General features: G+C 39.8%; 1 protein-coding gene across 8 annotated transcripts in view; it reads right to left on the reverse strand.

The window, feature by feature from the left end:
- atp2b2 (ATPase plasma membrane Ca2+ transporting 2) overlaps positions 1-27069 on the reverse strand; it is a 192984-nt gene that overhangs the window by 113591 nt on the left and 52324 nt on the right. For 6 of the 8 annotated variants that reach the window (XM_088338112.1, XM_088338113.1, XM_088338108.1 and 3 more), the window contains exon 1: positions 15150-16027. In XM_088338112.1, the coding sequence (XP_088194238.1) occupies positions 15150-15351 (202 nt within the window). In that variant the 5' untranslated portion in view covers positions 15352-16027. Of the gene's footprint in view, positions 1-15149; positions 16028-27069 lie in introns of those variants that run through there. The other 2 variants (XM_088338106.1, XM_088338107.1) reach the window with 2 other exon arrangements.

The raw sequence follows: 27069 nt of genomic DNA on the forward strand, positions 1-27069 counted from the left end.
AATAAACACTTTGAATTTAATTTAATTTTTCATTACCCGTTTTTCTTGTGTTTATTATAATTAGCCACATAATAAATCAACGTAATACTTAATTTAAGACAAATTTTTAAATAACTATACGATTACTTACTGAATATTGAAACGGTTAGTCAAATAGTCGACGGCTGTGTTTTATCAGTCATTAGTGGCAGCCCTATATGTCAATAAAAAAAGCTTACAAACTACTGCTCAACATTTTGCCAGTAGATCAGTACGAAGCTCCCCATGTAAAAACTAGTATAGCAGATGAAGACCAATCAAGAGTGTACCTCATCGGATTGATGAAATTGCGCAATAATCCGTCACACTCACCCTAAAAAGACCAAACTGGTCATAATGTCGAGAATTCTTGCTCATATATAAAAAAATATATATATTCTACAAACCCTTCCCAATCCCCTTAGCAGGCATTTTGGACAAGATTTTCTGCTGCCATGTAACTGATAGGCAGTATTGGCCTAACTAACGCGTTCCTGGAACTCAATTCCTTTTCTTGATAACGAGTACTGCCATATTGATAAAATGTAGTAACTCAACTGTTGTTCCTACATGGTGCATAACAGCTTGACGCATTAACTGCAAGTAATGATTTGTAATGTTCCTCAACTTCTGAATAATTCTACATCACTCATATTGTTACATAGAACTTTTGTTCCACAACTTAATATATTTATAGTGACACCGCATCAGGCACAGAGTGCGATGAATTTCTCCTCATGCAGATATTCTCCCTAACGTATATATGTAACTAATTATTGTTTTTCAGTAGCACTTACTACAATGCTGATAGATGATCAATAATTCCAGCAGTCATTGGGTTTGCAAGGATCATATGACAATAAGCAATCTCAGTAAGCTATTTACACCAAAAATGCTGTTGCCTGTTGCCATTGACCACATTCAACACTGCAAGACGACACCAGGCAGGGACACGTCCATCACGGCTTTGCTCTGAACACGATTGGCGCTTATCAAGACTGAGTCTCTCACATTGCTGCACTGCATCATCACCATATTTTCTCCCCCTTCAAAAATGTTGATTTAACCTTTAAAAGGACGAGCTACTTTCTTAGCCTTGTTACCGAGCGAGTACAGGAAGGATTTGTAAAGGAGATGATAAAGGTTATAGATGTAGAGCAGGTATATTTAGGCGACGCCGTGCAGCGGCCCGCTGGGACAAGCGACCGACCAGCAAATGGAAATAGAAATGGGAGCAGAGGCGCGAAAAAGAGATAAAAATAAAAGGGGGCAAGGGAGCCAAGAGAAAGGGCAGGTGGAAGGAGTAGAGAGGATTTGTCAAATCACAGCGTACGGATGAACATCTGAAACTGTATTAGTGAGTAATGACCATTTAGCTGTATTTTCAAAGATATCTGGCCTATTTTATTTTTTATAATGTTGTTTTATATATATATATATATATATATATATATATATATTCAGTGTTCATTTTACCTCTGAAAAGTGATGGGTCCCAGGGACTCGCATGCTCTAAAATCTATGGGTCCCAACAGAGACATATGGGTTCCCAAAATTTAGTGTTATCGAGGTTGAAATTGTAAATGTTTTTTTTCGTGCCAGAATTATTGCCGTTGTTATCACTTTCTGCATTATGTTTCGACTTATTACTGACACTGAAGAAATTACCAATTTTGTGTTGATTTTTACCTAATACTAACTGTTTTTTTCGGAGGCATACTCATACCTGTCAACCTCCAAGGCTCCATGCCCTTACAAACTATCGTATTTTCCTTTACAAAATACAAAAAAAATCTTACACCATATTTTTTTTCAAACGTGTTTATTTATGTAGTTTAATATGTTATATTGTACATGTGTTTCCTTATATCATATATATTGTTAATGAAGATTTTGTTGTGAGACACTGAGTTGCTCGACATGAATGAGGTTTATTATAAAAATAAGTTCAAAAATGAAGTAGCCAAACGTTCACTGCAGAAGGAAAAAAGACATGCAAATATAACTAAGTAGAATAATACATTTTCTTATTGAAATTATTAATTCATTTTCTGCCTTAAATTATTGTTGGTAATATACTGCTTAAAGGTATAACCTCAAACCTGTCTTTTTTCATTTTCTCCCTTTATACTTCCTTTTTTTCTTAACTTCTTTATACAACATAATAATTCGTAATATAATGCATCAAAGCAAGTGAGCCATTTGAGAACTGGCTCTCTTTGATGAGTTGAGCCGAAAAATCCGGTTCTCTAAAAAGAGACGGACTTTTCGTTTGACTTGATTGATTTGCCGTTTTCGTCATAGTCGGTGTACCCATGATAGACAATTTTGCATTTTTCTTGTACGTCGTACACGTCTTAAAATGCATAATAAACGTACTTTGTTTGGCAAAAACGTACAGGTTGACAGGTATGCATACTTAACCTTCCCTCGTCGACAACCACCACAACAATGACGTAATCTCGAAGCAACGACATCTCGTTTGCCGAGATCGGCGTGCAGACAAAAACTCGAACCGCGAGACCAAAACAACAATGGCGGATCTGCCTGACGAAAAATTTGGAGTGCGGTAAATCTTTGTTAAAAAGAAAATAAATAAAATAAAAATTAATCGGGTAATAATGACAATTTTATGTCAAAAAAGTTGTGTCCCGGGAACGCACGTTGATTTGACACTATGCCTCCCCAGCAAAAATGATGCGTCTAGGACACAGGGACACCGGCAAACGAGAACACTGTGTATATATATATATATATATATATATATATATATATATATATATATATATATATATATCTCATCTCATCTCATTTGCTACACCGCTTATCCTCAGTAGGGTCGCGGGGGTGCTGGAGTCCATCCCAGCAATCATCGGGCAGTGGGCAGGGGACACCCTGAACTGGTTGCCAGCCAATCGCAGGGCACACAGGGACAGACAACTCACTCGCTCATTCACACCTAGGGACAATTTGGACCGGCCAATTCACCTGAAATGCATGTTTTTTTGGAATGTGGGAGGAAACCGGAGTGCCCGGAGGAAACCCACGCAAGCACGAGGAGAACATACAAACTCCGCACAAGAAGTCTGGAGCTGGATTTGAACCCAGGCAGGAGGTTCCCAAGACATGAACTGTGCCGCACATGCGCTAACCACTGCGCCGCCGTGCTGCATATATATATATATATATATATATATATATATATATATATATATAGTGAAAAAGCGCACATCTCACTTTTTCTTTTATGTGTGAAGTGTTATAGCTAATAATGCATCATGAAATTGTGAAGTTGATTCATTTCTTCTAATGTCTAATATTTCAATTCTGCTCCAGGTAAGCCCTCCTGTCATCCTCCACCTGCCACATTGTTCTCACTGCAGCAGAGAGATTCATTCGTCCTACTAAAGCTGAATGTGTACTGTCAGCAAATGCAGTAAGTACCCTTTCCCTTTCCATGAGCCCGAAACAGTCGGTTCTATAACATGTGAAGCATCCTGTCAGAGCATCTGTGAAAGTGAGCTGTAAATCTACTGACATCCCATCTGCCCCCTGCATAACTTATTCACCTGCTGTCTGCCTGAGGGGAACACTAGCTTCTTCACCCCACACTCACCGATACAACAACACATGCTGTGAGTTAGCGCATCTCGCCTCCACATCGACGCCTTTACTGCACAAGATCGATAGAAGCTATGGATTTCAAATTAAAAGTTACTCTCCTTACAGAATATTTAAACATACACTTCTCTAAGTGAATGTCGTACAAAATAAGAGCATCACCTTTTTTTGTAGGTGATTAATTCAAAAAATGATTACTTTGTTAGCTTCTATAGAGTATAAATTCTGATATTTTCTGCATTGTTAAGTGCAACCGTTATAAGGCCCACCCACCAAAAATTGTCTTTTATGATTAATTTTTCATATACAAGGCACACTGGACTGTAAGGCGCATATGGTTAAAATGAAAGTTACGAATGTAACTATGATTCTATGAGTCCAGAACGACCATCTTGTAACTCGGAATTCTTGTGTTCACGCGAGAAGATTCTGAAGGAAACGTACAACTGGAATTTATAGATATTTCTGGGTTTTTCTATTTTTCCTTTAGCAACAAACAATTAACATTCATCCATCCCTCATTTGCACCACTTGTCCTCAGTAGGGTCGCGGGGGTGCCCATCCCAGCTATCTTGGGGCAGTGGGCAGGGGACACCCTGAACTGGTTGCCAGCCAGTCGCAGGGCACACAGGGACAGACAATTCGGACCGGTCAATTAACCTAACATGCATGTTTTTGGAATGTGGGAGAAAAACGGAGTACACGGAGGAAACCCACGCAAGCGCGGGGAGAAAATGCAAACTCCACACAGGAGGTTCGATTTCATGACCTCAGAACTGTGGCACACACGTGCTAACCACTGCGCCGCCGTGCTGCCCAACAATAACCATGTTAAACAAAAGAGGGTCCTCCAAGACTACTCTATATTTTTTCAACGGCAGAAGAGTGACCTCACCCTGGCACAAAAGATTGTAAACCAAACAATATTTATATGATTTCATTAAACATACACAATTAAAATACTAACTATTGGGTGAAAAGTCGTCAAATAATTGACAAAGCCCTCAAAATTGGAAAGAAAAAAAATACTATTGTTACATTTAGGTTATTATATGAACCACTTTCGTCATTGGTTAAACTAAAACAAGCATGTTTGTAAAATTATCATTTTAACCACATGACGGCACTTAATGACCACTCTGTATGTTTCTCAAAGGCAGAACATTTACCTGTCTGCAGTATCATTTATTTGTAACTAGGATTTCCAATTTTATCCAACTCTATTTTACGGTATATAAATGGTACACGGAATTGTAAGACACACTTTCAAATATCCGGTGCGCCTTAAAGTCCGGAAAATACGGTTTATATGTATAAATAGCAAACTGACATTTAAACTACCAGTATGCCACATTTCTTGTTTCGATTATTCTTTATTCTGTATCTAAGGAGATATCAATTTGATTATAATACAATTTTCTTTAAAATAAGCAATGCACAGCTTAACAGTATTTGTTTCCCCAAATGAATGCCGTCACCACCCGAAACAAGTGAGCAAGACTGTAAAAAACATGTATTTTGCAAGTTGTATTAAAGATTGTATAAAAAAAATGGGTATTCATGGACGTTCTAATGACTTACCTGAGAATTGTGTTACTGCTAAATGTTATTGCACTATTTTTCATCACTATTGTTACAATGCACAATTTTTCATTGCACGGTTGTTACAAAATTCCACTTACAATTAAGGCCACTCTCCAAGCACTACCTTGTTAATATTTTTGCCTATTTATCCTGACATTCTTCTATTTAATTTTTCTCATTAAAGTCTTATTCAGGTGATTATCTTGCGTATCCTGGAGTGCCCTGTGTGATCTCATCGCAGACAATGTTCACCGTGTTATTATCAATGACAATATAGACCATTCTATTTGATTTCAAGTCATGTTTCTATTTTATTCCATTCTATTGTTGTTGAGTGCATTACACATTAATGACAAGTCAAGTCATGTTTATTTGTATAGCCCTTCATCACAAAGAGTCTCAAAGGGCTGCAGAATTTATTGCAAACCACAGACTATTATTACACCATCCCCTGATCTAAAACCTACAGGAAAAAACTCAAAAACCTCAAAAAGAGGAAAATGAAGAAACCTTAAGAAGGGACCCTACAAGAGGTAATCCCCCTTCCAGGATGACCAGGCTGCAATAACAAATAATACAAAGATAATGCTCTATGAAAAATTTATATTCTAAAGGAAGGGATACACAAAATGACACTGGAGATAAGAGTGGCACCAAAACAACAATACTTTATTAGTAGTACTTTATTTGACCATACTTTATTTTATACTTTTATCCCTACCGTTTTCATTTGCCGGGCAGGATTGAAAAGTCTTATATGAACTGCAGGCCGTAGTTGGCACACCCCTGTTTTAAAAACTGTCATTAAGACAAATCCACTCTAAACACTGCTCACATAAAAATGCAATATTCTAGGACAATAATATAATTGTTGGGTTCTGATCACAAAAGGGTAACTAAAACTGATTAGCTTAACGTGGGAATTCCGCTACAGGTACTTAAGACAAGACTTTTTTAAGTATAAATGTCATTTATGAATTGTGTTTTTTATCTCCCTTGCCTCTCTAACCATGAAGCTCCTAGTTTATGTATAAATATCTAAAAATTGCACAGAGAAAAACAAGCCTTCCTTACCACTGCTTTAATCTCAAAGCAGATTCATAAATAATCAGTTCCTCTAGAAAGCAAGAGTGGAGATATTTATCCACGGAGGCCATATGCATGTATTTTGTATAATGGAGCACTGAAGGTATCATGTGCAAAGGGCTAGTAAGGCAGCGAGAGGTGGGCCATTCTCGAGGGTCATTTTACGGCCACCAGCTCTTTCAAATGACTCGCACATACACACACACAACAAACAGCAAAGCAATACCCTTGCAGCTGATTAACATGATCGTATTTCTCGCGTAACACGTGTCCTGCGACGCAGGACGGGCCGATACGGCGTAAACATGAATCACCTGGGATTGCTAATGCAAATGACAGCGCTTTCCATGCAAAGTCTCGGAATAATGCCTTCATCAATTAATGATGCGCACCAGGAGAACAGCGAAGGCATCTTTTTTCTTTGCAACTTCCTCAGAAATAAAGAAAACTGTAAACGTGTTGTGGAATCATTATCTGAATAGAGGGAGGCAGGCCAAAAAACGAAAAAAATTGTTGCTGAAAATCCAATTAGTCGAACAAAAGTCAGCACTGAGTCAGGTAGTTTGTCAGATACTTGGTATAATTGATGGGCTTGTATTAGCATATTATGCTAATATATTTTGATTTTCGTATTCTGTACAGCTTTTGCCATTGGGGAAATATTAAATTTGTATTTTTAGCATGGATAAAAATGAGCAACGCTATCTTCAAGGTGGTCTTTGAGTGGACGATAACATATGCAATGTAAATGCAATTATCTAACATCCATGAATCCTAACCGGTGTTTACATTATAAATCACCTGTGTCAAACTCATGGCCAGCGGGGTAAAAGTGGCCCTCCTCATCATTTTATGTGACCCGAGAGACGATGTTGAGAAAAGCACTAGAGAATATTACGCTAAACATTGATCTGCAGTTTTAAATATGTCCACTGGATGTCATCCAAGCCAGCCGGGACTCGCAAATCACCCACTTACCGACACTCAAAGAGATCAAACTGTCATGTTTACTCATTAATCTCACCTGCGCCCGCTCATTTGGCGCCAGCCGCTGCGGACTATCTAATTGGCTCCCTGTCCCTTTTTAAAACCAGTCCTGTCAGTCCCCTGGTGTCAGTCCGTCTGCGAACCTCTATTTATACAAGGAAAGCCTTTTTCGACCCTGATTCCGCCTGTCCAGTTTTTGCTCCCGTTTGTCTCTGGCTACGACCAGCTTTGATCTCGACCACGTCTGCTCTCCTGTCCCGGTTTACGACCCATTTTTGATCCCGACTACGTCTGCTCTCCCGTCCTGGCTTACGACTCGTTTCCGACCTCGACCACGCTTTGCTCTCCCAGTCCCGGCTACCAACCAGTTTTTCCGTCCCTGACACCGCCATTGCTCGCTAAGGAATATCCACTTCCGTGTTCGGATCACAATCTGAGTACGAGAGCGACTTGCTTCCCACGTCCAGCGAACACCGGATCGTGGGCGCAGCCCTTCCTCTTTCCTTCAATAAAACTTGTGGTAAACGTTACACTATTGGGTCCTGATTTCGTCTAGGCCGTGACAAAAAACACAAAATGCAATGACTTGTTTTTTTTTTCAAAGAAAGACAAAAAAAGAAAAGAGAAAAGGAAAAAGTAAGGAAAAAGGGGTAAAAATGAAAATAAAAGAAGAAAAAGGAAACACATTTTTTTTTTTTTAAAAAGAAAATAATAGTAAAATGGGAAAAGAAAGAGAAACAGGAAGACAAAGGGGAAAGGGTGGAAAAGAAAAAAGACAAGTGCTAAAATGGAAAAAGAAAAGAAAATAATACAAAAAAGAAGAAAAAAAGAAAGAAAAGAAGAAAAACGAGAGAAGAAAAATAAAGGAATGAGAGTAAGAGATTAAAAACGATTAAAAAGGAGAAAAAATAAGAAAATAAAAGAAAAAGTAAGAAATAAACGGTCTTTGGCGGGTACCCATAGTAACAAGATGACCAACAATCCTGTCAGCTCCCTCTAAGTGAGGCTCATCTTTTGTTAAATACATACAAAAGTTCGACCTATGAGTACTTTAATGTAAGCACGTGTATATGATAGTTCAAGTATTTTTGCTTGATATTCAAATCAATGTATATTTTAAAGTATTAAGGTTTTATAGCACTGGGAGGCACTAAATAATGCACACAGTCCCTTTAAGTCATGTTCTACATAACTAAATGGCACCTTTAGACATGTAGAATTCTAAACAACATAATATTGTTATGTAACCATTTGCCTGGACTTCCACTTAAAGTCAGCACTTTCAAACCCAAGGGTAAAGTGATTCTATTAAGAAAACAATATTCTTATCAAAATATTGTTAGGACTTAAGCTAGTTATTTGCAAAACACTAAACAACATCTGAGGGCAGTATGTTTTAGTATGGGAATGTTCATCTAGCATTACCTTTCTAATTACAAGAAGAAAAAAAAACACATTTAACAGATATTTTTAATACATAATTTAAATTTAAAAAGTCTTCATTTTGTTTCAGGGTGGTTAGTACTTGGGTCTTAAATTTGGTGCAGAGCCACAGGCAGTTAATTCCCCACCAGTGTTTAGTACACTAATAAAATGGACGCCCGTGAGCTATTATGTGTCATTTATGCAAATTGTATTACACTTTTTTCAAAACAGTTTCATTTTCAAATGTCTCTCGCAACACTGCGGGCATTTGCTCTTATCTGAGTCACTTGTTATGCAACTCTGTGTGTAATGGGTTTATTGGGACGGTCCTGCAGCAAGCAGGTGCCTAGAAGGCTAACTTTCATGAAGAAATTGCTGAAACCACCAAGTGTGTACATACACAAAAAGAAAAAAAAACACCAGGAAGCCCAAGCCTGAGTGAAAATGTAAACAGTAAATACATGACACAAGAATGTTTTAAACAAAGTTGTTATAATGTTAAATAAAGCACATTTCTGTCAGAACCAGAACAGGCAGTAGACCCAAACGCGTAGCGTTTCACACAATGCTTTATTAAGGGATCGGGGAAGTCAGGGCGAGAGAAAAAAGACAGCGATCTGGTGCTCTTGGGCAGGAGGAGCGGGAAGCCCTCGCGAACGAAGCGTGGTCAGAGATTGGAGCAATTTGGGCAGCCGGGACGGGCGACGGAGCGTGGTCGGAGATCGGAACAAGTCGGGTAGCCTGGCCGAGTGGCAGGTCAGGGATAGGGGATCGAGACAGGAAACAGAATCAGGATACCGGTAGCCAAGACAGGAGAACTGAGCTTGAATTGGGGATTGATACAGGAAACAAAATCAGGATACGGGTAGCCGGGACAGGAGAACGGCGCTTGGACCGAGGATCGAAACAGGAAACAGAATCAGGATACGGATAGCCAGGACAGAACAACGGAGCTTGGATCGGGAATCGATACTGGAAACAAAATCAGGATACGGGTAGCCAGGACAGGAGAACGGTGCTTGAATCGGGGATCGATCCACGTAACGGCTCGGGATCAAAACGGGAACCAGAGTCAAAAGTGCTTGCCTTGCATCCGCTGAGGCTTGCAGACCAACTGACCAGGAGTGAATGAGAATGACGTGTTTAAATAGCAGAAGGACTTATCAGGGAACGAGTGGTAGCTGGGGCTGAACGAGTGAGCGCAGGTGAGGACAACTGGCAAATTATGACAATTTCTTGTTGTATCAAACTATTAGAGTGAAATTGCTGGAAATTTTCCCAAAAACAAACAAAATAAATCAAGTTTTTTATCTGAATGTTTGCTCCTTTGTTATTGGGTTTACTAAGTTACTTTTTTAAAAAGTTACAACTACAACGGTGATACCTTTAGTTTAGGGATGTTGTATACCATTATCTTCCTGCCAGAGTCTTGTAATTCTTAACAAAAATAATAATGTTTTAACTATATGTAAATGTGAATTTAATTAAAATAACTTTTTGATTTTTCATGACATACAGTAGATGGTTGTCAACCATGGTGTTTATTTGTGCTTCATAGCTCTATCAGTAAGTGGAAATCTCAGACAGCCCTCGCTCGTGCTAGAGCGTGCACTGTAATTCGGTTGTTGCAGTGTTTGTCCCGCCTCGCCTGCACTGTGATTTGACTGCTGGGTTGAATGTGACATTGACAAGTGTCATGGTTCCCCACAAGTTCAACATTTTTCAACTCTCTGCGACCAGAGAAAATAAATAAATCAGCGTCAAGTGTTCCGTGCAGAAAATCTGGCCGGCGCCCCGGCACACTGCCTGGCGTTTTCAACAAGACGTAAAAACGTGGCGCTGCCATTGCAAAGGAAAGCAAAAATATTAGCTCAGAGCAGGAAAATGGTTTGAGAGTCACAGGCCCTAACTGGAGCTCAATAAAATAACCTCCTGTAAACCATGGAAGAAGAACCAGCATTATGTTATAGCAGCAATCACAAAAGCAGCGGTACTGAAATTTGAGACTGTAATTTAACAAATTACTGATATGAGTATTATTATATATCTATCTATCTATCTATCCATCTACCTTGGACAGCAAGACAAACACATACAATAGCAAAGAAAATAAAATGGATTAAAAAAAAATAGCAAAAAACACACACAACATTTTTTGGACTATGGCCAACCCAATTGCCCAAACACCCAAACAAGTTAGGCACCTCGGTACCTAAGTTGTGTAATGAGTATTACAATTAATTAAATTTCAAACTCATATCGGTGATTTTGGTATGTTTACTCGCCAATAGGATACCTTAAAATAGTACAGCATCGATATAGATTTACATTAAATTCTTGTTTTGTTTTATATGCTTTGTCGGTGTGACTTGATTGCTGTGTCATTGCCTTTCAACTAGTGTATTTGTAATTAAAGGGTTCACAAAGGCAAACATTCTTCATAGATCTAGCTCCTTGGATTTGCTCTGAAAATGCACCAGATCAATGTATTTGAATTTAAAATGTACAACCTGTCCTCTTCCAGGGGAGCATGCCCCCTAACAGCTGTGGACTGTCCACGCATGAGGGTGTGACACAATTCTAGGAGAAACACTGTAAACACTGATATGGTCAACTCCTATTGTATAATTTTAGTTCATATTGTTTTTCATAAATGTAAATGTATCATTAGGCGCACACCTAACAAATAAAGAAGTCTCAATTGATGATGAATGCAGCTGCGTCAGTGCCTCATCACCTGAAGTTGAGTATGACTTTTGTGGTGTTGAGTATGAGTTCATTTTTCGAACTCCATGTTGTCAGTGTCTCCACCTTTTCAATATACAGCACTTCACCAACATCAGAGACGAGGTTCGGGGGTTTAGAAAGACAGTCCATAATCCATAGGCAGTTGGAGGAGAAGAGCCCAAGGTAGGAGAGTATCTCCATCAGCATGATGGTGTTGAATACCGAGCTGAAGTCTAGAAAAAGCACCCTGACATAGCTCCACCGTTTCTCCAGGTAGCTTAGCACATTATTAAGGTTAGTTTTTATGGCATCATTAAAGGAGCAGTTAACCCTGCAGGCAAAATGATGAAGTTCCAATGTGGGATAGGGAGTCTTAGGTATGCTGGAGCACCAACCTCAAAGCACTTCATAACCACAGGCATGAGTGTGACAGTCATTTAAGCTGAACACTGATGACTTCTTGGGGATGAAGATAATGGTGGAGGTTTGGAGGCAGGATGGAATGGTATATTGTGACAAGGACTGCGTTAAAGATCGTGGCCAAGGCCCCAGGCAGCTGATCAGCGCAGTCCCTAAGCACACTTACTCCATCCAGACCAGCCGCCTTTCTGGGATTCACTGTTCTAGCACACATTTTAATTTATGCTCTTAAAATATCAATGTGCTGTTTCTGGTTGTTGGTGGGTGTTGAACAAATAATAATAAGATTAGTTTTAATTTCCTGGGAGAAAAGGTGCCAAATGGCCTATTTACTTGAGCCCAGAGCAGATGTATAAGTGAGGTCAACCCTTTTTTTTACATTCCATCGTAACGTTTTCAGGAGGGGAAGTGTAACAGTTGATATGAATAAGCTAAATCTCATAAACTGAAAACCTTTCTAAAGGCAGTTGTTAAAGCTTCATGGAAAATATTACCATTCCGAATCTAAATACAATATTTATGCTGCTGGTCTAATAACTTCTGAGGTTAAACAGTAATGTGCTTTATCTACAGTACACATAATTTAACCTGATGTTGGTGTTGGAAGCCGTTTAATCCAAGTGGTGATTGTTGTAAAGCCAGCAAGGCTGATGACGCAAAGAGTTCCAACGTGTTACGTGTGTAAATCATTTCAAACAAAACAGGGCTTTCGGATTGTTCAGAAATGTGGGAGGATAAGAACAATCAAATAAACCATTCGGTTACCCTCAATTATACTAAGACCTTGTTTTTAATGCTAATACGGCTACCTAGAAGAAATCTGTTATATGCGGCTCTAAAGTTCAAAGTTATTGATCAGTCCAACCAAGAGATCACTAACTGCTGCATGAAATAAAACTTGACACAAAAAGAATAAACGTTAATTATTGGACTATAAGGTGCATTGAATTAAAAGGTACACTTAAAAAAAAAAACATGTTTTTTTAAAAATATTTTTCTATAGATAAGGCGCACAAGACTGTACGGCACATTCAATTAGAATTACTCTAATAGGATACAAAAAAAAATTAAAAAATAAAGGAAAAGTAATTTATAGAACATGAATTATCATTCTGAAATCTTGTTTCACCAATAAAATGTATTCGTAAATATTTACTGCTGCATTAGCTCAGGAGTTACAGCGTTCGTCTTGGGATCAATATGTCGCAGGTTCGATTCCCAGATCCTCCGTGTTATATGTCGAAGTGTCCTTGGACAAGACACTGAATCCCTAATGCCCCCAATAAGCAGGTAGGCGCCTTGCATGGCTGACTCCCTATGGGTGGACGACAATGGGTACGTGTGAAGCAAATTGTAAAGCGCTTCGGGAGGTCTTCATTGACTTGAAAAGCGCTAAGTAAATGCAGACCATTTACTGTATTGAGTAGCATTATACTATAATTATACATTTCCAATTGTATTTAGCATATTTTCCGGCCTATATGACGCGCTGGATCATAAGACGCAACTGCGAATTTCTGGAAAATGTTTGGTTTTTAGGTGCAGCTCATTGTCTGGGAATTACGGTAAATTAACATGTTTTGTTGCAATATGTATGTTCAGAATGCACTATATACCGTAAAATTGGACTATAAGCAGTGCCTTTTTTTCTCAAGCTTTAAACCCTGCGGCCTATGCAATGATGCGGCCAATGTATGCATTTTTTCTCATGGCCGCCAGCAGCGTCTGAGCAACAAGGGTAAGAGTAAGATGTAATTTGAATGTAACTTAGCGATTTGTGTATAAATAAAACTAGCATGAACAGACCCTCATAATAGGAAAGGTGACAATCAAAAGGGGAGGGCTAACTACCGTATTGGGAATAATTTTACGAGGTTGTTTAATTGTAAACGGAAATAAAGTGGCGAAATGAATGGATTACAAGAAGCAACGTCTAATGAAGCAAAATGTTTAAGGCGGATTTCTGTTTATCTTTCGGCATTATCGTGTGTTTTGGGATGAATATTTTACATGGTTGGATTCTATAGACTGTCCTTGATATAACGAATCCCTTTTCACAGACATTCAAGGAGGTGAAGACAGGTTGGCCACTCTTCTTGCTTAAAACACAAGGATCCTGGTGAGGTAGGGCCAAATTCGGTTTTCCGCCAAAACAGCGTCCCTAAAAACATTCCGCTGTTCCTAAATGGTTTCAGTGTTTATAATTGTACCAATCCTGGATTTAAAGTAACACCTGCAATCACAGTTTTTGCTGATGCGGATATTTTTTCTTATGATCAATATTTTCACCTTTCATCTCCTTTAGTTGTAACACCTTGCCGTTTAATATGTATGCGTATGTAAAAGAGCTTAGAGAGTATTTTGTTGAAAGACTTTCTGTTTTCTGTTCCTGTCTTTCACAGCATGTACAGGTAAAAAGGTGAAGAAACTATCAGAATGCAGAACAAAATGTACTAAGCAAATCAGTGTTTCTGCCACTGTGAGTAAAAATAATGTGATAATGAGATGTGTTTTCATGTGTGTTCATGGGTCATCTGTATCACTGGTCTAGTGGTAAACAGGCAGGACCCCCTCCATAGTGACCCCGATTCAAGATCCTGCTGAATACAATGTATTGCTGTTTAGGCCAGCAATGATCATTAATTGACCAATTTTTGCTTAAGACCGGTTATATAATGTAAAACCTTATGAAATAACGCATACCGCAAAAAACTGTAAGCATTTCCAAAATTATCCACCGTATTCTGCAGTATATAAGCGCAACCGTGTCATAAGGCACACTTTTAAATTTCGGACAAATTTGGGGTTTAAAAGTGTGCCTTATAGTCCGGAAAATAGGGTGATAAAAATTATAAACGCCCGTTCGCTATTTTTGCAGGAAAGAGGGCAGCTGCCCTGCTCAGACCAGTAAAAGGGAAATTAGATTAGTGGAAAAGATATGTTCAGTATTAAAAGTGTCGTGTGGTGACCTTAAATCATAAGAATGCAACTGTGCACCCCTAATTAGAGTGATTTGGCCAATTGAGGGTGGTTTACATTTTTCAAAGTAAGGACACATCTGCATAGCTGATGAGATAATGCCATAAACGAAGCAATGGGAGTGAGACATGAGGGTCAGATGCATATCGAATAAGTTACCGGGATAGAGAAACACGTTTGAAAAGGAACTCTCTCTGCAGTGAGGATGTTATGACAAACACTTCATCCAAGACTCCATTCTAGCAAGATGTGAGTCATAAACACATCAGTGGGGGGTGTAAATGTGTTGGTGTGGGACTCACCTTCCGTGGGTGAGGTTCTCAATCGTTTGCACAGTCCTTCGACTCCCCCGTAGTCCTCCTGGATCTTGACCACCGCCTCGGTGCCGCGAAGCTCCATGAGCGATCGCAGCTCCATGAGCGAGCAGCCGAACCCCGCCGCATGGTTGGCGCCCTCATTTCTTTGGTTCTTGGCATAGAAATCGCTATTGGTCATGTCCCCCATGACGCCGGACGTTTATTGCTGATAAGAATCGGACCAGTCTCCAACGAAGGATTCGAGTAGGAAAAAAAAAACGGGAACGCCGCTTGTGATTTTAAAAATAATGGCAAAATTCAATTATTGGAGCCTGTGTTTCAGCATCAGAGCAGAAGAACGAAAGGATGACAGGACAGGGGGGGGAGAAGCACAGATAGGGGAGCATCCAGGTGAGCGTCCGACGGCCCCTGTGGTAAGGTCCTGAGAAGGTCGTGAGGCTTGAGGTGGATGCGGGGAGGGGGGCTCAGGCTCACCACGGCTGCAGTCCAGACCCGCTCCATGCGCGGCTTCCCATTTCTGCGAGACGGCTGCTGCCTCTACATGGTGGTCCTCCCCATTGCTGCTGGAGAGATAGACGGAGAGGAGGAGAAGATTAGTTCCAAGAGCACAGATCGTGAGGGACGGCGCGGAAGCGGTGCGCGAAAGCACAACCACGGCCCGCCACTGCGGTAACTCCACCGCTTCTTTGTCGACGTCGCGCCGCTAACGAAGCAGCTAACCTCATTCTGAGGACAACCGGAGAGGAAGGGAAAGCAAGAGAGCGTGCAAGAGAGAGAGAGAGGGTGAGAGGAAGAAGATGAGGAGGAGAGCGAAGAGGATGCTGCTTTCGGATGAGAAAGAGAAGGTGTGTGTGCGGGGGCGGGAGGTCGGGAGCCGTTCTGAGGAGAAAATGGTAGAGCTTCGCGCTGTCGTCGGGGAGAACGGGAGGAGGGGGGGTGGTCGACCAAAGGGGTTCGTGTTTGGCGTCACACGTCATATCGGAGACCATTTCGTCGGTCACTTCAGGATGACAAGAATGCATACCCAAACTTCTTTCCTGGTGATGTGCAAGAGACCACTGAATAGATTGAATGGATTGTATTTACAGTCAAACTGTAAAGTACCTTTTAAAAAGGACCTTTAACAGTATTCTATAGTATAGACATGCATATCTCTTTATTTTGCTGTTGCTTTCTTTATTTGGAGTGCACATACATATACTTTCATTCTGAAAGCTACAGTATGCTTTTTTCTGAAAGTGTCTCAGCAATTAGAAAGGTCCGTCAGCCAAAAAGCAATGTTTAGCAAACTTTATAAAAAAATAAGTTAGTCTGCTAAGAAATAACAAAAGCGTATAATGAGATGAGAAACTAAGTGATAATGGGCACAAAGTATGTTTACTGTTTGATCAAAGATTATTTAATTCAACGGGTGATATAACATTAATTAGAGACTTTCCCGTGTCCGCCTAAAAACATTTACAATGTTCTTTTCTGTTAAATATAGTCACAATGCACACCATGGGAGGTTTTTGTTCAGTTAGAATTCACGTTTTTATTCCTGTGTGTGTCAAACTTGTAACATTGTAAATAAATCGATTATAATTTTCTTTTTCACAGGTTTTACGTTGCTACATAGTGAATGTGATTAAAACCGTTGTTTAAATTAAGCACCGTGAAGCATCAGTTAAAAAGCTTGACCGTCATACAGCCGGGGACGCCACACAAGTCGCATTTATTTGTATAGCCCTCCATCATAACAGTGGTAGTATTTGTATGAGCACCTCTAAACACGGCATTTTCGCTATATGAGTTTTATTTGATACTAAAATCTTGCTCGCTATACGAAGGAAAATTCAGTTCACAAGCAGTCCCAGAGGCGACCACTAGAGACCACTCATGACCACATACAGCCAATTTCAAGTGTACAGTATGTGCTTACTTATCATGAACGGTCTCTCCATCTCATATCTGTTAACCTCTGCAATTTACTCCCCTTATTAAAGATTGCAATTCCTCTTATTAATCGATGATAAACTTTCCAAACACAACATGGCACCTATTTACTCAAAGCAAGACAGACTACGTAGAATACCGCAACAATATTAGGAGTCTACGATGACGCGGTCGTCTGCTACCAGATAACGAGATGATCCAGATTAGAGCCAAAAGGCTCAAGATGAGCTCGGTCTAACAAAAACACGAGTCTTTTGTAACTAAATAATAGTAATAAAAAAAAAATAAACAGAAAAAAAGGTTTTGTGCAGCGTACACAATTTGAGAGATCAAAACACAGGGAAATCATAAAAGTTGACAGGTATGGGATAAAAATGTATTTTCTGATGACTAAGCAGTCATGCGTAAAAGACAACTGATCCATTTATCTGCTGTTTATTTGATTTAGAACTACTTCTATTTCGTAAGTGCACATATGATGGATAAAGAAAACTTTTGTCACACAATTTCAACCATGCAGCTTATGCAGGGATGCGGCTAATATATGCATCTTTTGTAATAGACACCCTGACCATTCAAACGGAAAAGGTGAGAGTGAGACAGATGATGTGAATGATGCAATTCAAAACCATTTAGAAACAATATAGTTTAAGGTGGGGTGCGTGGTTTGAGGTGTCACTGAAAAGTTGAAATCCAAATATTTTGCCAATTAGGTACGTATTAAGAATGTCCAACTGAGTTCTAAGAGACCTTCTGCTTTATTTCCCACTGTGCCTATCACCTTTTACCTTACTTTTAGCAAAGCTGTTCGCGATGGAATGCATTAGGTAGAAGGAATGGAGGTTGGGAGGGTAAAGTAGGGTGACGTCATGCTCGTCCCTGCAGGTTTTTAAGCTCTCTATTTGTTAATATAGCATGAAGACGCCAACTTAAAGCCCAAGTAAGATAAAAAAAAATATTTATATCATATTATAATATATTGTGTTGTATTATATTGGATTTTTCGAGCACATCTAAGAAAGGCACTGATTTGCACGCATATCCTAAACAAGCTGACTGAGGCTGCAAATATGACATGACCTAGATGCCAGCAGGGAGTAAAAAAAAAAGTTCCAACCTCCGTACAGCTCCTTTTACGTCCAGTAACAGGCAGTGTGTAGTGCTTAGTACATTTGCCTATCACGAAAAATGTCCCGGTTCGATATATCGGATAGAAACATATGCTGGCCTAGAGAGGGATGGGTGCCACCAGGCTGTACTTGTCCAAGACACACTACCGGAAATAGTGCCGCGATGACACCATTGGTTAAGGGATCCAACCAACCAACAGACTTTGTACATGAATAAAATTTGCATATTAACATGTTTAGCACTAGGAGCCATTGAATAATAAACGCTTGTAACAAGTGCAGCCCTAGTTGATTATAGATTCATTTATTTTTAGTTGATTGATTTATAGTACGGGCAGCCCGGCAGCGCAGTGATTAGCGCGTGTGCGGCACAGTTCTGAGGTCATGAGATCGAACCTTTCTGTGTGGCGTTTGCATGTTCTCCCCGTGCTTGAGGGGGTTTCCTCCGGGCTCTCTGATTTCTTCACACATTCCAAAACTATGAATGTCAGGTTAATTGACCGGTCCAAATTGTCCCTAGGTGTGAAGGAGCGAGAGAGTCGTCTGTCTGTGTGCCCTGCGACCGGCTAGCAAACAGTTCAGAGTGTCCCCTGCCCACTGCCCGAAGCTAGCTGGGATGGGCTCCGGCACCCCCGTGACCCTACCGAGGATAAATGGTGCAGATAATGGCTGGACGGATGGATGGATGGATTTATAGTACGGCACGGCAGAGTTCTGAGGTCAGGGTTCAAATCCAGCTACCAGCCTTCCTGTGCGGAGGTTGCATGTTCTCTCCGTGCTTGCGTGGGTTTAATCTGGGCACTTCGGTTTCCTCCCACATTCCAAAACATGCATGTCAGGTTAATAGGCCGGTCCAAATTGTCCCTAGGTGTGAATGAGTGAGTGAGTCGTCTGTCTCTGTGTGCCCTGCGACCGGCTGGCAACCAGTTCAGGGTGTTCCCTGCCTACTGCCCGAAGGTAGCTGGGATAGATCTTATTTTACGTAGGGAAGAGATTTGAAAACAGTGGAATGTTTCTATCCAAACTTATTTGTGAATAACCCAATTTGGCCAAACCTCACCCAGGTGTATTGAGATTGAGAACACTGTGGTACACTTTGTAATTAGCTAGTTACCATTTTCATCAACATACAATGATAAATATTTCTCACAACAAAAACTTACAATCTTTAAACTTCAAGTTGTCTTAATCAGTGTTGGCTGTACTGTGTGCATCTGTTTCAGCCAGATCTTCTCAATAAAAGTAAAATTGATTATTTACTGCGAGAGACTAAGAGAAGTGATGAGTGTGTATTTGTGCATGTAGGTTTGTGTGTAGTCCACACAATCAAGCATCGAGCTAAGAAGTGAAACGAGATGACATCATCAACGGTAGCAGATGGGACACCTGCAAAAGAGTCGGCGTGTCCCTGAGTGGCCCCCATTTCAAACTTAAGCACAGAATTCAGTAGCTTATCTTTACAGATGGCAGAGCGCTAAGCCCCGAAACGGAGAAAAAAATGATTGATCTTTTTTTTGAGATTGTGTCAGAAAATATCGCTGAAACGATGAGCAATGATGACCATCAGTTTTAAGGTGAAACTGTTTTTCATGGCCTAATTCGAAACCAAGTTGTCAATTTCCCAGAAATCTAGTGTGAACCATGTATCTTTCATATCCACATATCGATCTGTGATTTACAATTGTAACGTTAAATTTGGGGTGCTCATTTATCAAGACATATGATTTTTAGATTTCGACACACAACCAATTAGGGGTTCCTGGGATGGGCACCTGCACTCCCTGCGACTCTTGTGAGGACAAGTGGTGCAGTAAAAGGATGGATGAGCCATACGGCGCATAAATTTGTGTGGAAGTATGTTTGTGACAAATCTTTACCATACAGTTGTTGAGTAAACTGACGTAATATGTTGCTTACATTCTCAATTCCAAGAAGTTCTTATTATTACAATTTACCATTGGGAAACACTACCTTAATTATTTGTATGGCCCATGATTAATATCAATAATTGATACATAATCCTTAAACTAATACACATTTCATAGTGCCCTGTAGCATGCACCTGTGTTCTTGGGCATCACCTGTAGGGGGTGATGACATTGTACGGGACAATACTATACAAACAAATGCCAGCTGCTGTTAGATAGATAGATACTTTATTCATCCCCGGAGGGAAATTCACATTTCCAGCAGCATCCCTGAGCTGAGAACAATACAATAATAAAGCAAAAAGAATACAATATACAAATACCCAGTGTGACGTGCAAATGCCCACTGTAGCGTGTTATATAGAATATCTAAATAGTGCTACACAGAATACATATTGCAATAAAATTCGGTAATATGCAATGTAGGTGGTGTGGTTTAATGTGGGCTTTTACTCTGCCGGGTAGAGTTAAAGAGCCTCATGGCATGAGGAAGAAAAGATCTCTTCAGTCTGTCCGTAATACAAGACAGTGACAGCAGTGACAACTGCTCTTCTGTTAATCATTAGAGAAGAAAGCAATCGCAAAACTGAGCCACCAGAGAGTAGTGTCGGCGTCATTTTCAAGCAGACTTGTTGTGAAACATGACAACAATTTCAAACATTTACAAGCACTAAGTAAAAATTCAAGTATCTTTCAGGATTTCAAGCTACCGTACGAACCCTGTATTTGTCGACTCTGTGCAAGTCTATAAACAAGAATTCTTCTTTATTTTCACGATAATCAGACCCGAAAGGCCATTCTGAGGAAAGTTAAAAGAGCATGATCAAATCTTTGAAAAGTAAAGATTAAAAAGGTCATTGTCCAGTGTTTCACATGATCGGTTTTCAATCGTGGCTCCAAATTTTCTTTTCGGTCCATCCCTAATAAATATAGTCTAAAGTGAGAGCATAATAGTCTTTTGCACTGTTCTAGTGTCCTTTTTCAAAATACTCTAACTCATTACTATATACTGTGTTTATATATTGACGGAAACATATATACATGTAAACAAGAATGTCAAAAAATATCTATCTATTGTCTATATATTGTCTATCTATTGTCTAAAAATTAAATCGCTAATAGCTTTATGTGATAGTTCCACTTAACTAAATGCATAAAAGAGCAGCTATAAATATCATGCTCCAATATTATAATGTATTTATTTTTATGAAAATTATTATCAATTATGACTTGATAGCAACCCTTTCAGGGTGCCCCCTGCCCACTGCCCAAAGATAGCTGGGATGAGCTCCGGCACCCCCCGTGACCCTAGTGAGGATAAGCGTAGCAGAAAATGGATGGATGGATGGATGGATGGATAGATTATCAATTGTGACAAGTGGTACAAAGAGGGAGGCGCTAAGCATATGAAAGGCAGTGATGAAAAGCAGTGTGTATCAAAGTGCCAATGATAGCATTGATTACACAAGGTGTGCTTTCATTCAATTTGGGGCATATTGTTATAATCCGAACAAATGTGATACAATTGCAGGTTTACATTGTTCAAATCAAAACCTGCTCAGAAAGAAAATTTCGAAGATACCCTTCCTGATGTTATTATACAGACACTGTTTAGGGCAGGGGCAGGGAGCCATATATGAGTCTTAACATGATTAAATCTGGCTCAGAGACTAAATCTAATTCATGTATGACTTCTTTCATCCATTAAATTTGAGTATATGCAAAGTCCACACTCTTCTTATTTGACCTAGCGTTCAGTCCAGTATATAAGGGGCACAGTTTACAGTTAACAGTTGCGGTGTTACACCAAAAGACCCTGTTTTGGCTATACGTTTCTATGGAATCTTTTGGATGAAAGCTATTGAATCAGTGTATGTTCATGTTCACTGTTGAGACACATTATGATAAAAACCCACAAAACAAACTGTAGAAACCCCAAAAATGCTAGCCAAGCACCCAGAGCAATTTAATTGGGTGAGCAGTAGGGGTGGGCGGAACTATTCACATGGTGCTGGCCCCCCCTCGCCCGCCCAGAGCACTTTGCGCATCCATATTCTCCTCGTTTGCAGTACTTTGTGATATTTTTGCAAAGGAACTCTGCTTGCACCATGTTTTAAAACCATTATTTACGATAAAGATGACGGTCAAAATGAGCCTCAACGATCTTAGAGACACTTGGTGGTATATCTGATGAAATGGTTTACAGGCTCTGTCGTTATTATAATTTTATACATTTTATCAAAACATCAAACGTCACGCAGTGAAGGAAATGCGCTGAAGAATTAGCTTCTTTCTGGATAACAGGTTTTGCGGTTTTGTTGAATTCTGTCCCAAAACTATATGGTGTGGCTCTCTCCCCCAAAAAATTAATCCAAATATTTTGCTTTTATGGCCCTTTGGGTCAAAAATGTACCTGACCTCTGGAGTAGGGCATTACAAAAAATACAAAATTTAAAAAATAGCACTTGTGTGTCTTTTGCGGAAGTTTAAAGAGCAATACGCTTTAGCTAATTTCTTTAATAGATATGAAATCTTACAGGAAAGTTCCCATATGCAGGGAAACATTTTCATTGAAAAAAAGCAGACTTAGATCATTAAATCAACAATTTATGTTAGTGTTTGTATGCTATTTTTATCACCTTCCAGTCTCAATGGGTTGACTTAAAATAAATGAATTGTAGTGGGAAAAAAAATAATTTACAAATGCAGAGTTGATAAACAATATCATTTGTGAAGGAGAAATAAAATTCAGTGGAAGTAAACCCTTAATTATCGTTTAATACTCAAAACTTACATCCAAGAATCATAATTTAATTGTGGCCTTCAAAAATACCCCCAGGCCTCCAGCTAATGCACACTTTTTAGGCCATTAATGTACTAGTCTGGCACCAGTGAAAACGTTTTTTTTTTTACCACGTAGCCCCTGAGCTGAATTGAGTTTGACTCTCATAGCATAGTGTCTTCTTGACACGTTGTAATCTATCAAATTAAAATCTTAAATATCTACAACTACAGTATAGTATAAATTAGACCTGGGCACTCTGGTTCTTGAGGGCCACATGCCCTGCATGATTTTGGATTTTTCTCTTCAACTCAGTTGATAAGAATAATTAACTTGAGAGCAAATTGACAGGAGCTTGTTAAGAATTCTGGTAGGGCTGCATGATTTTAGAAAAAGAACATGACCGCGATATTTCAGACCAGTAGTGCAATTTTGATGCGATTTTCAATTTTTAAAAAAGTGCATTTTCTGTGCTGGGGTTTTTTGTTTTTTGCTTGATCACATTGACTTGCTTTAACCTTAGAAAAACAGCACCCTCTTCTGGGGCACACACAATGATGTGCGGCATAGTGTGCTGCTTGCAGACTTTGTCTAGCCTTTAATGGCTAGTGGCGTTAAAACCGGAACTGTGGACATTTCGGGTTGGCAAAACACTCCGTTACAGTACAGACGCTCCCCTACTTACGACCATTCGACTTACTCAAAACGGTAGATACGAACATTTTTTCGGGGATGTGGAAAAATATTCGGACATTGCAGTAAGTTAGATTTTGTATTGTGTGCACCTTTTTCCGAGTAGAGGAAAGTACTGTGGTGCTTCTTTCCTCCGCGTGGCGCTGTAAGAGGTCACCCAGCATCCACCCCGAAGAAGAAATCCGGCTTCTACTTCCTAGTTTGTTTGTTTGTAAACACATTGTACTGTATCTCTAGCGCGCCAAGAACTTTGATATTTTTATTGTTTAATATCCTGTGCATCCATTTGATATGGTTGGTGTAAACTGTATAGAAGAGCCGATTTCTTTTGAAATGAAAGTGGAATAAGATGCGGTTGATAAAATGGTTTGATCGCTTTTTGCCTCCACTTTTTACCACAGAAAGGGACGTCGCCTAACTCCTCCAAAAGTAAGTTAAACTTAACTTTATTTATTTTTATAGTCAAGTCAAGTCATGTTTATTTGTGACGCCCTTAATCACAAGGAGTCTCAAAGGGCTGCACCGACCACAGACACAGAATGTCAACGCCTAATGTGTAGCTTTGTTTTTAGTATTATGCTTTATCATTCAGCCTGCTTTGTAATGGTATGGAGCATGTTATTTTATTAGATGTTTACTTTTCAGTTTCAAAACAATACAGGTTACTTAGGCAAGCCTTCAACATATGTACTGGACTGTCTCAGAAAATTAGAATATTGCGATAAAGTTCTTTATTTTCTGAAATGCAATTAAAAAAACAAAAATGTCATACATTCTGGATTCATTACACATCAACTGAACTATTTCAAGCCTTTTATTATTTGAATATTGCTGATTTTGGCTTACAGCTGAAAAAAACTCAAAAATCCTATCTCAAAATATTAGAATACTTCCTCAGACCAAGTAAAAAAAATAATTTTATAACAGCAAAACTAAATCAAACATTTGAAAATGTCCATTGATGCACTCAGTACTTGGTTGGGAATCCCTTTGCACGGATTACTGCATCAATCCGGCGTGGCATGGAGGCAATCAGCCTGTGGCATTGCTGAGGTGTTATTGATGCCCAGGATGCTTCGATAGCGGCCTTCAGCTCATTTGCATTTGTAGGTCTGGTGTCTTTCATCTTCTTCTTAACTATACCCCACAAATTCTCGATGGGGTTCAGGTCAGGGGAATTAGCAGGCCAATCAAGGACAGTGATGCCATGGTCAGTGCACCAGTTACTGGTGGTTTTGGCACTGTGGGCAGGTGCCAGATCATGCTGGAAAATGAAATCCTCATCTCCATAGAGCTTTTCAGCAGATGGAAGCATGTAGTGCTCTAAAATCTCTTGGTACACAGTTGCATTTACTCTGGACTTGATGAAACACAGTGGACCAACACCAGCAGCTGACATGGCTCCCCAAACCATTGCTGACTGTGGGAACTTCACACTGGATTTCAAGCAACTTGGATTTTGCTCCTCTCCAGCCTTTCTCCAGACTCTGGCGCCTTGACTTCCAAATGAAATGCAAAACTTGCTTTCGTCTGAAAAGAGGACTTTGGACCACTCTGCAACTGTCCAGTGCTTCTTCTCCATAGCCCAAGTCAGACGCTTCTTCCGTTGTCTTGAGTTCAGAAGTGGCTTGACCATGGGAATACGGCTATTGTAGCCCATTTCCCGGACACGTCTGTGAACTGTGGCTTTTGATACCTGGACTCCAGCTTCAGCCCACTGTCTTTGAAGCTCCCCCAAATTCTGGAAGCGGCTCTTCTTCACAATTTTGTTAAGGCTGCGGTCATCTCTCTTGGTTGTGCAGCGTTTCCGGCCACATTTTTCCCTTCCAACAGACTTTTGAAACTGCACTCTGTGAACAGCCTGCTCTTTGAGAAATTTCTTTTTGTGTCTTACCCTCCTGATGGAGGGTATCAATGATGGTCCTCTGGACAGCAGTCAGATCAGCAGTCTTCCCCATACTTGTGATTTAGTTTACTGAACCAAGCTGAGTGTTTTTAAGGCTCAGGAAACCCTCGCAAGGTGTTTAGAGTTAATTAGATGATTCAGGTGATTAGTTGAATAGCCTACTTGTATACTTTTTCATGATATTCTAATATTTTGAGATAGGATTTTTGAGTTTTCTTAAGCTGTAAGCCAAATTCAGCAATATTAAAATAATAAAAGGCTTGAAATAGTTCAGTTGATGTGTAATGAATCCAGAATGTATGACATTTTTGTTTTTTTAATTGCATTACAGAAAATAAAGAACTTTATCACAATATTCTAATTTTCTGAGACAGTCCAGTATATAAACTTTAAAAAAACAAAATACTAACAACTTACTAACAAATTCAACTTACGAACGATCGTCCGGAACCTCTCGTTTGCAAGTAGGGCAGCGTCTAAAGCCACAAACATGAATGTATAAATCCTCGAGAGAGAAAAAATGCAGTGTCTTGCGATAACACAATCCCACTACGTATCATCGCAATTTCTATTCGATTTTGGTTAATTGTGCAGCTCTATGTCTTGGTGATTTGAATTACTTGCATTGGAGCAGAGAAACCTCAAAAATCATGCAGGACATTCGGCCTTCGAGGACCAGAGTGACCAGGTCTAAGCTTAGTCTCATACTGTGTATGTGCATTTGGCTTCTCTGCTTGAACTCACTTTTTGCTCTCATGATCTGACAGTGACTAATGACTAACACAAGGCTAAGCTGTGAATATAATTATTAAACCCGCCTCTCTAAAGTAAAACTGCATTTAATTAGACATTGAGTGTATACAGCACATGGGATGTGAGCTTGTACTTGAGCAGATGCTTTAAGCACCGAATATAACAATGGAGATGACGGATGACGAGTGTAAACCTTCACTTGGGGTGCGAGCGTGAACCTTGAAAGGATGTTTGTACGTCGAACTGACACTTTCTAAAAATATCCTGGAGCCCATTGTTGAGATTTTAGCTGTTTCCACTGCAGAGGCAGAGTACTGGCACACAGCACCCCCTACCTTTGAGGAAAAAATGTGTAAGAGAATTCATTCATCTGCCACCAAGACATTATGCAAGGGCACCAAAAAATTATTTTGGCTACTCAGTGTGACGCAGTGCTGCAAAGCTCCCCACTCCAAATCATAAGCACAGAAACAAACATGAGTGATGAGGATTCCAGCTTTGTTGGGAGAAAAGCTTATTTTGGTTCGGCTCTCTTAAAAGAGTCGGCACACTTGGCACCTAAAGGGCTCTGCAGATTTTTGGGTTTCTAATGATATATCAATAATAATGAAAAAGTATGCACCAAATCAATTCATTTTAAAATGTATAATACTGGGCAGCACGGCAGCGCAGTGGTTAGTACATGTGCGGCACAGTTCTGAGGTCATGAGATCGAACTCTCCCGTGTGGAGTTTGCATGTTCTCCGCGTGCTTGCGTGGGTTTCCTCCGGGCACTCCA

This window comes from Urocampus carinirostris, chromosome 6 (genome assembly GCF_059441175.1).
Source record: "Urocampus carinirostris isolate Australia breed hairy pipefish chromosome 6, RoL_Ucar_1.0, whole genome shotgun sequence".
In the NCBI taxonomy this organism is placed as follows: Eukaryota; Metazoa; Chordata; class Actinopteri; order Syngnathiformes; family Syngnathidae; genus Urocampus; species Urocampus carinirostris.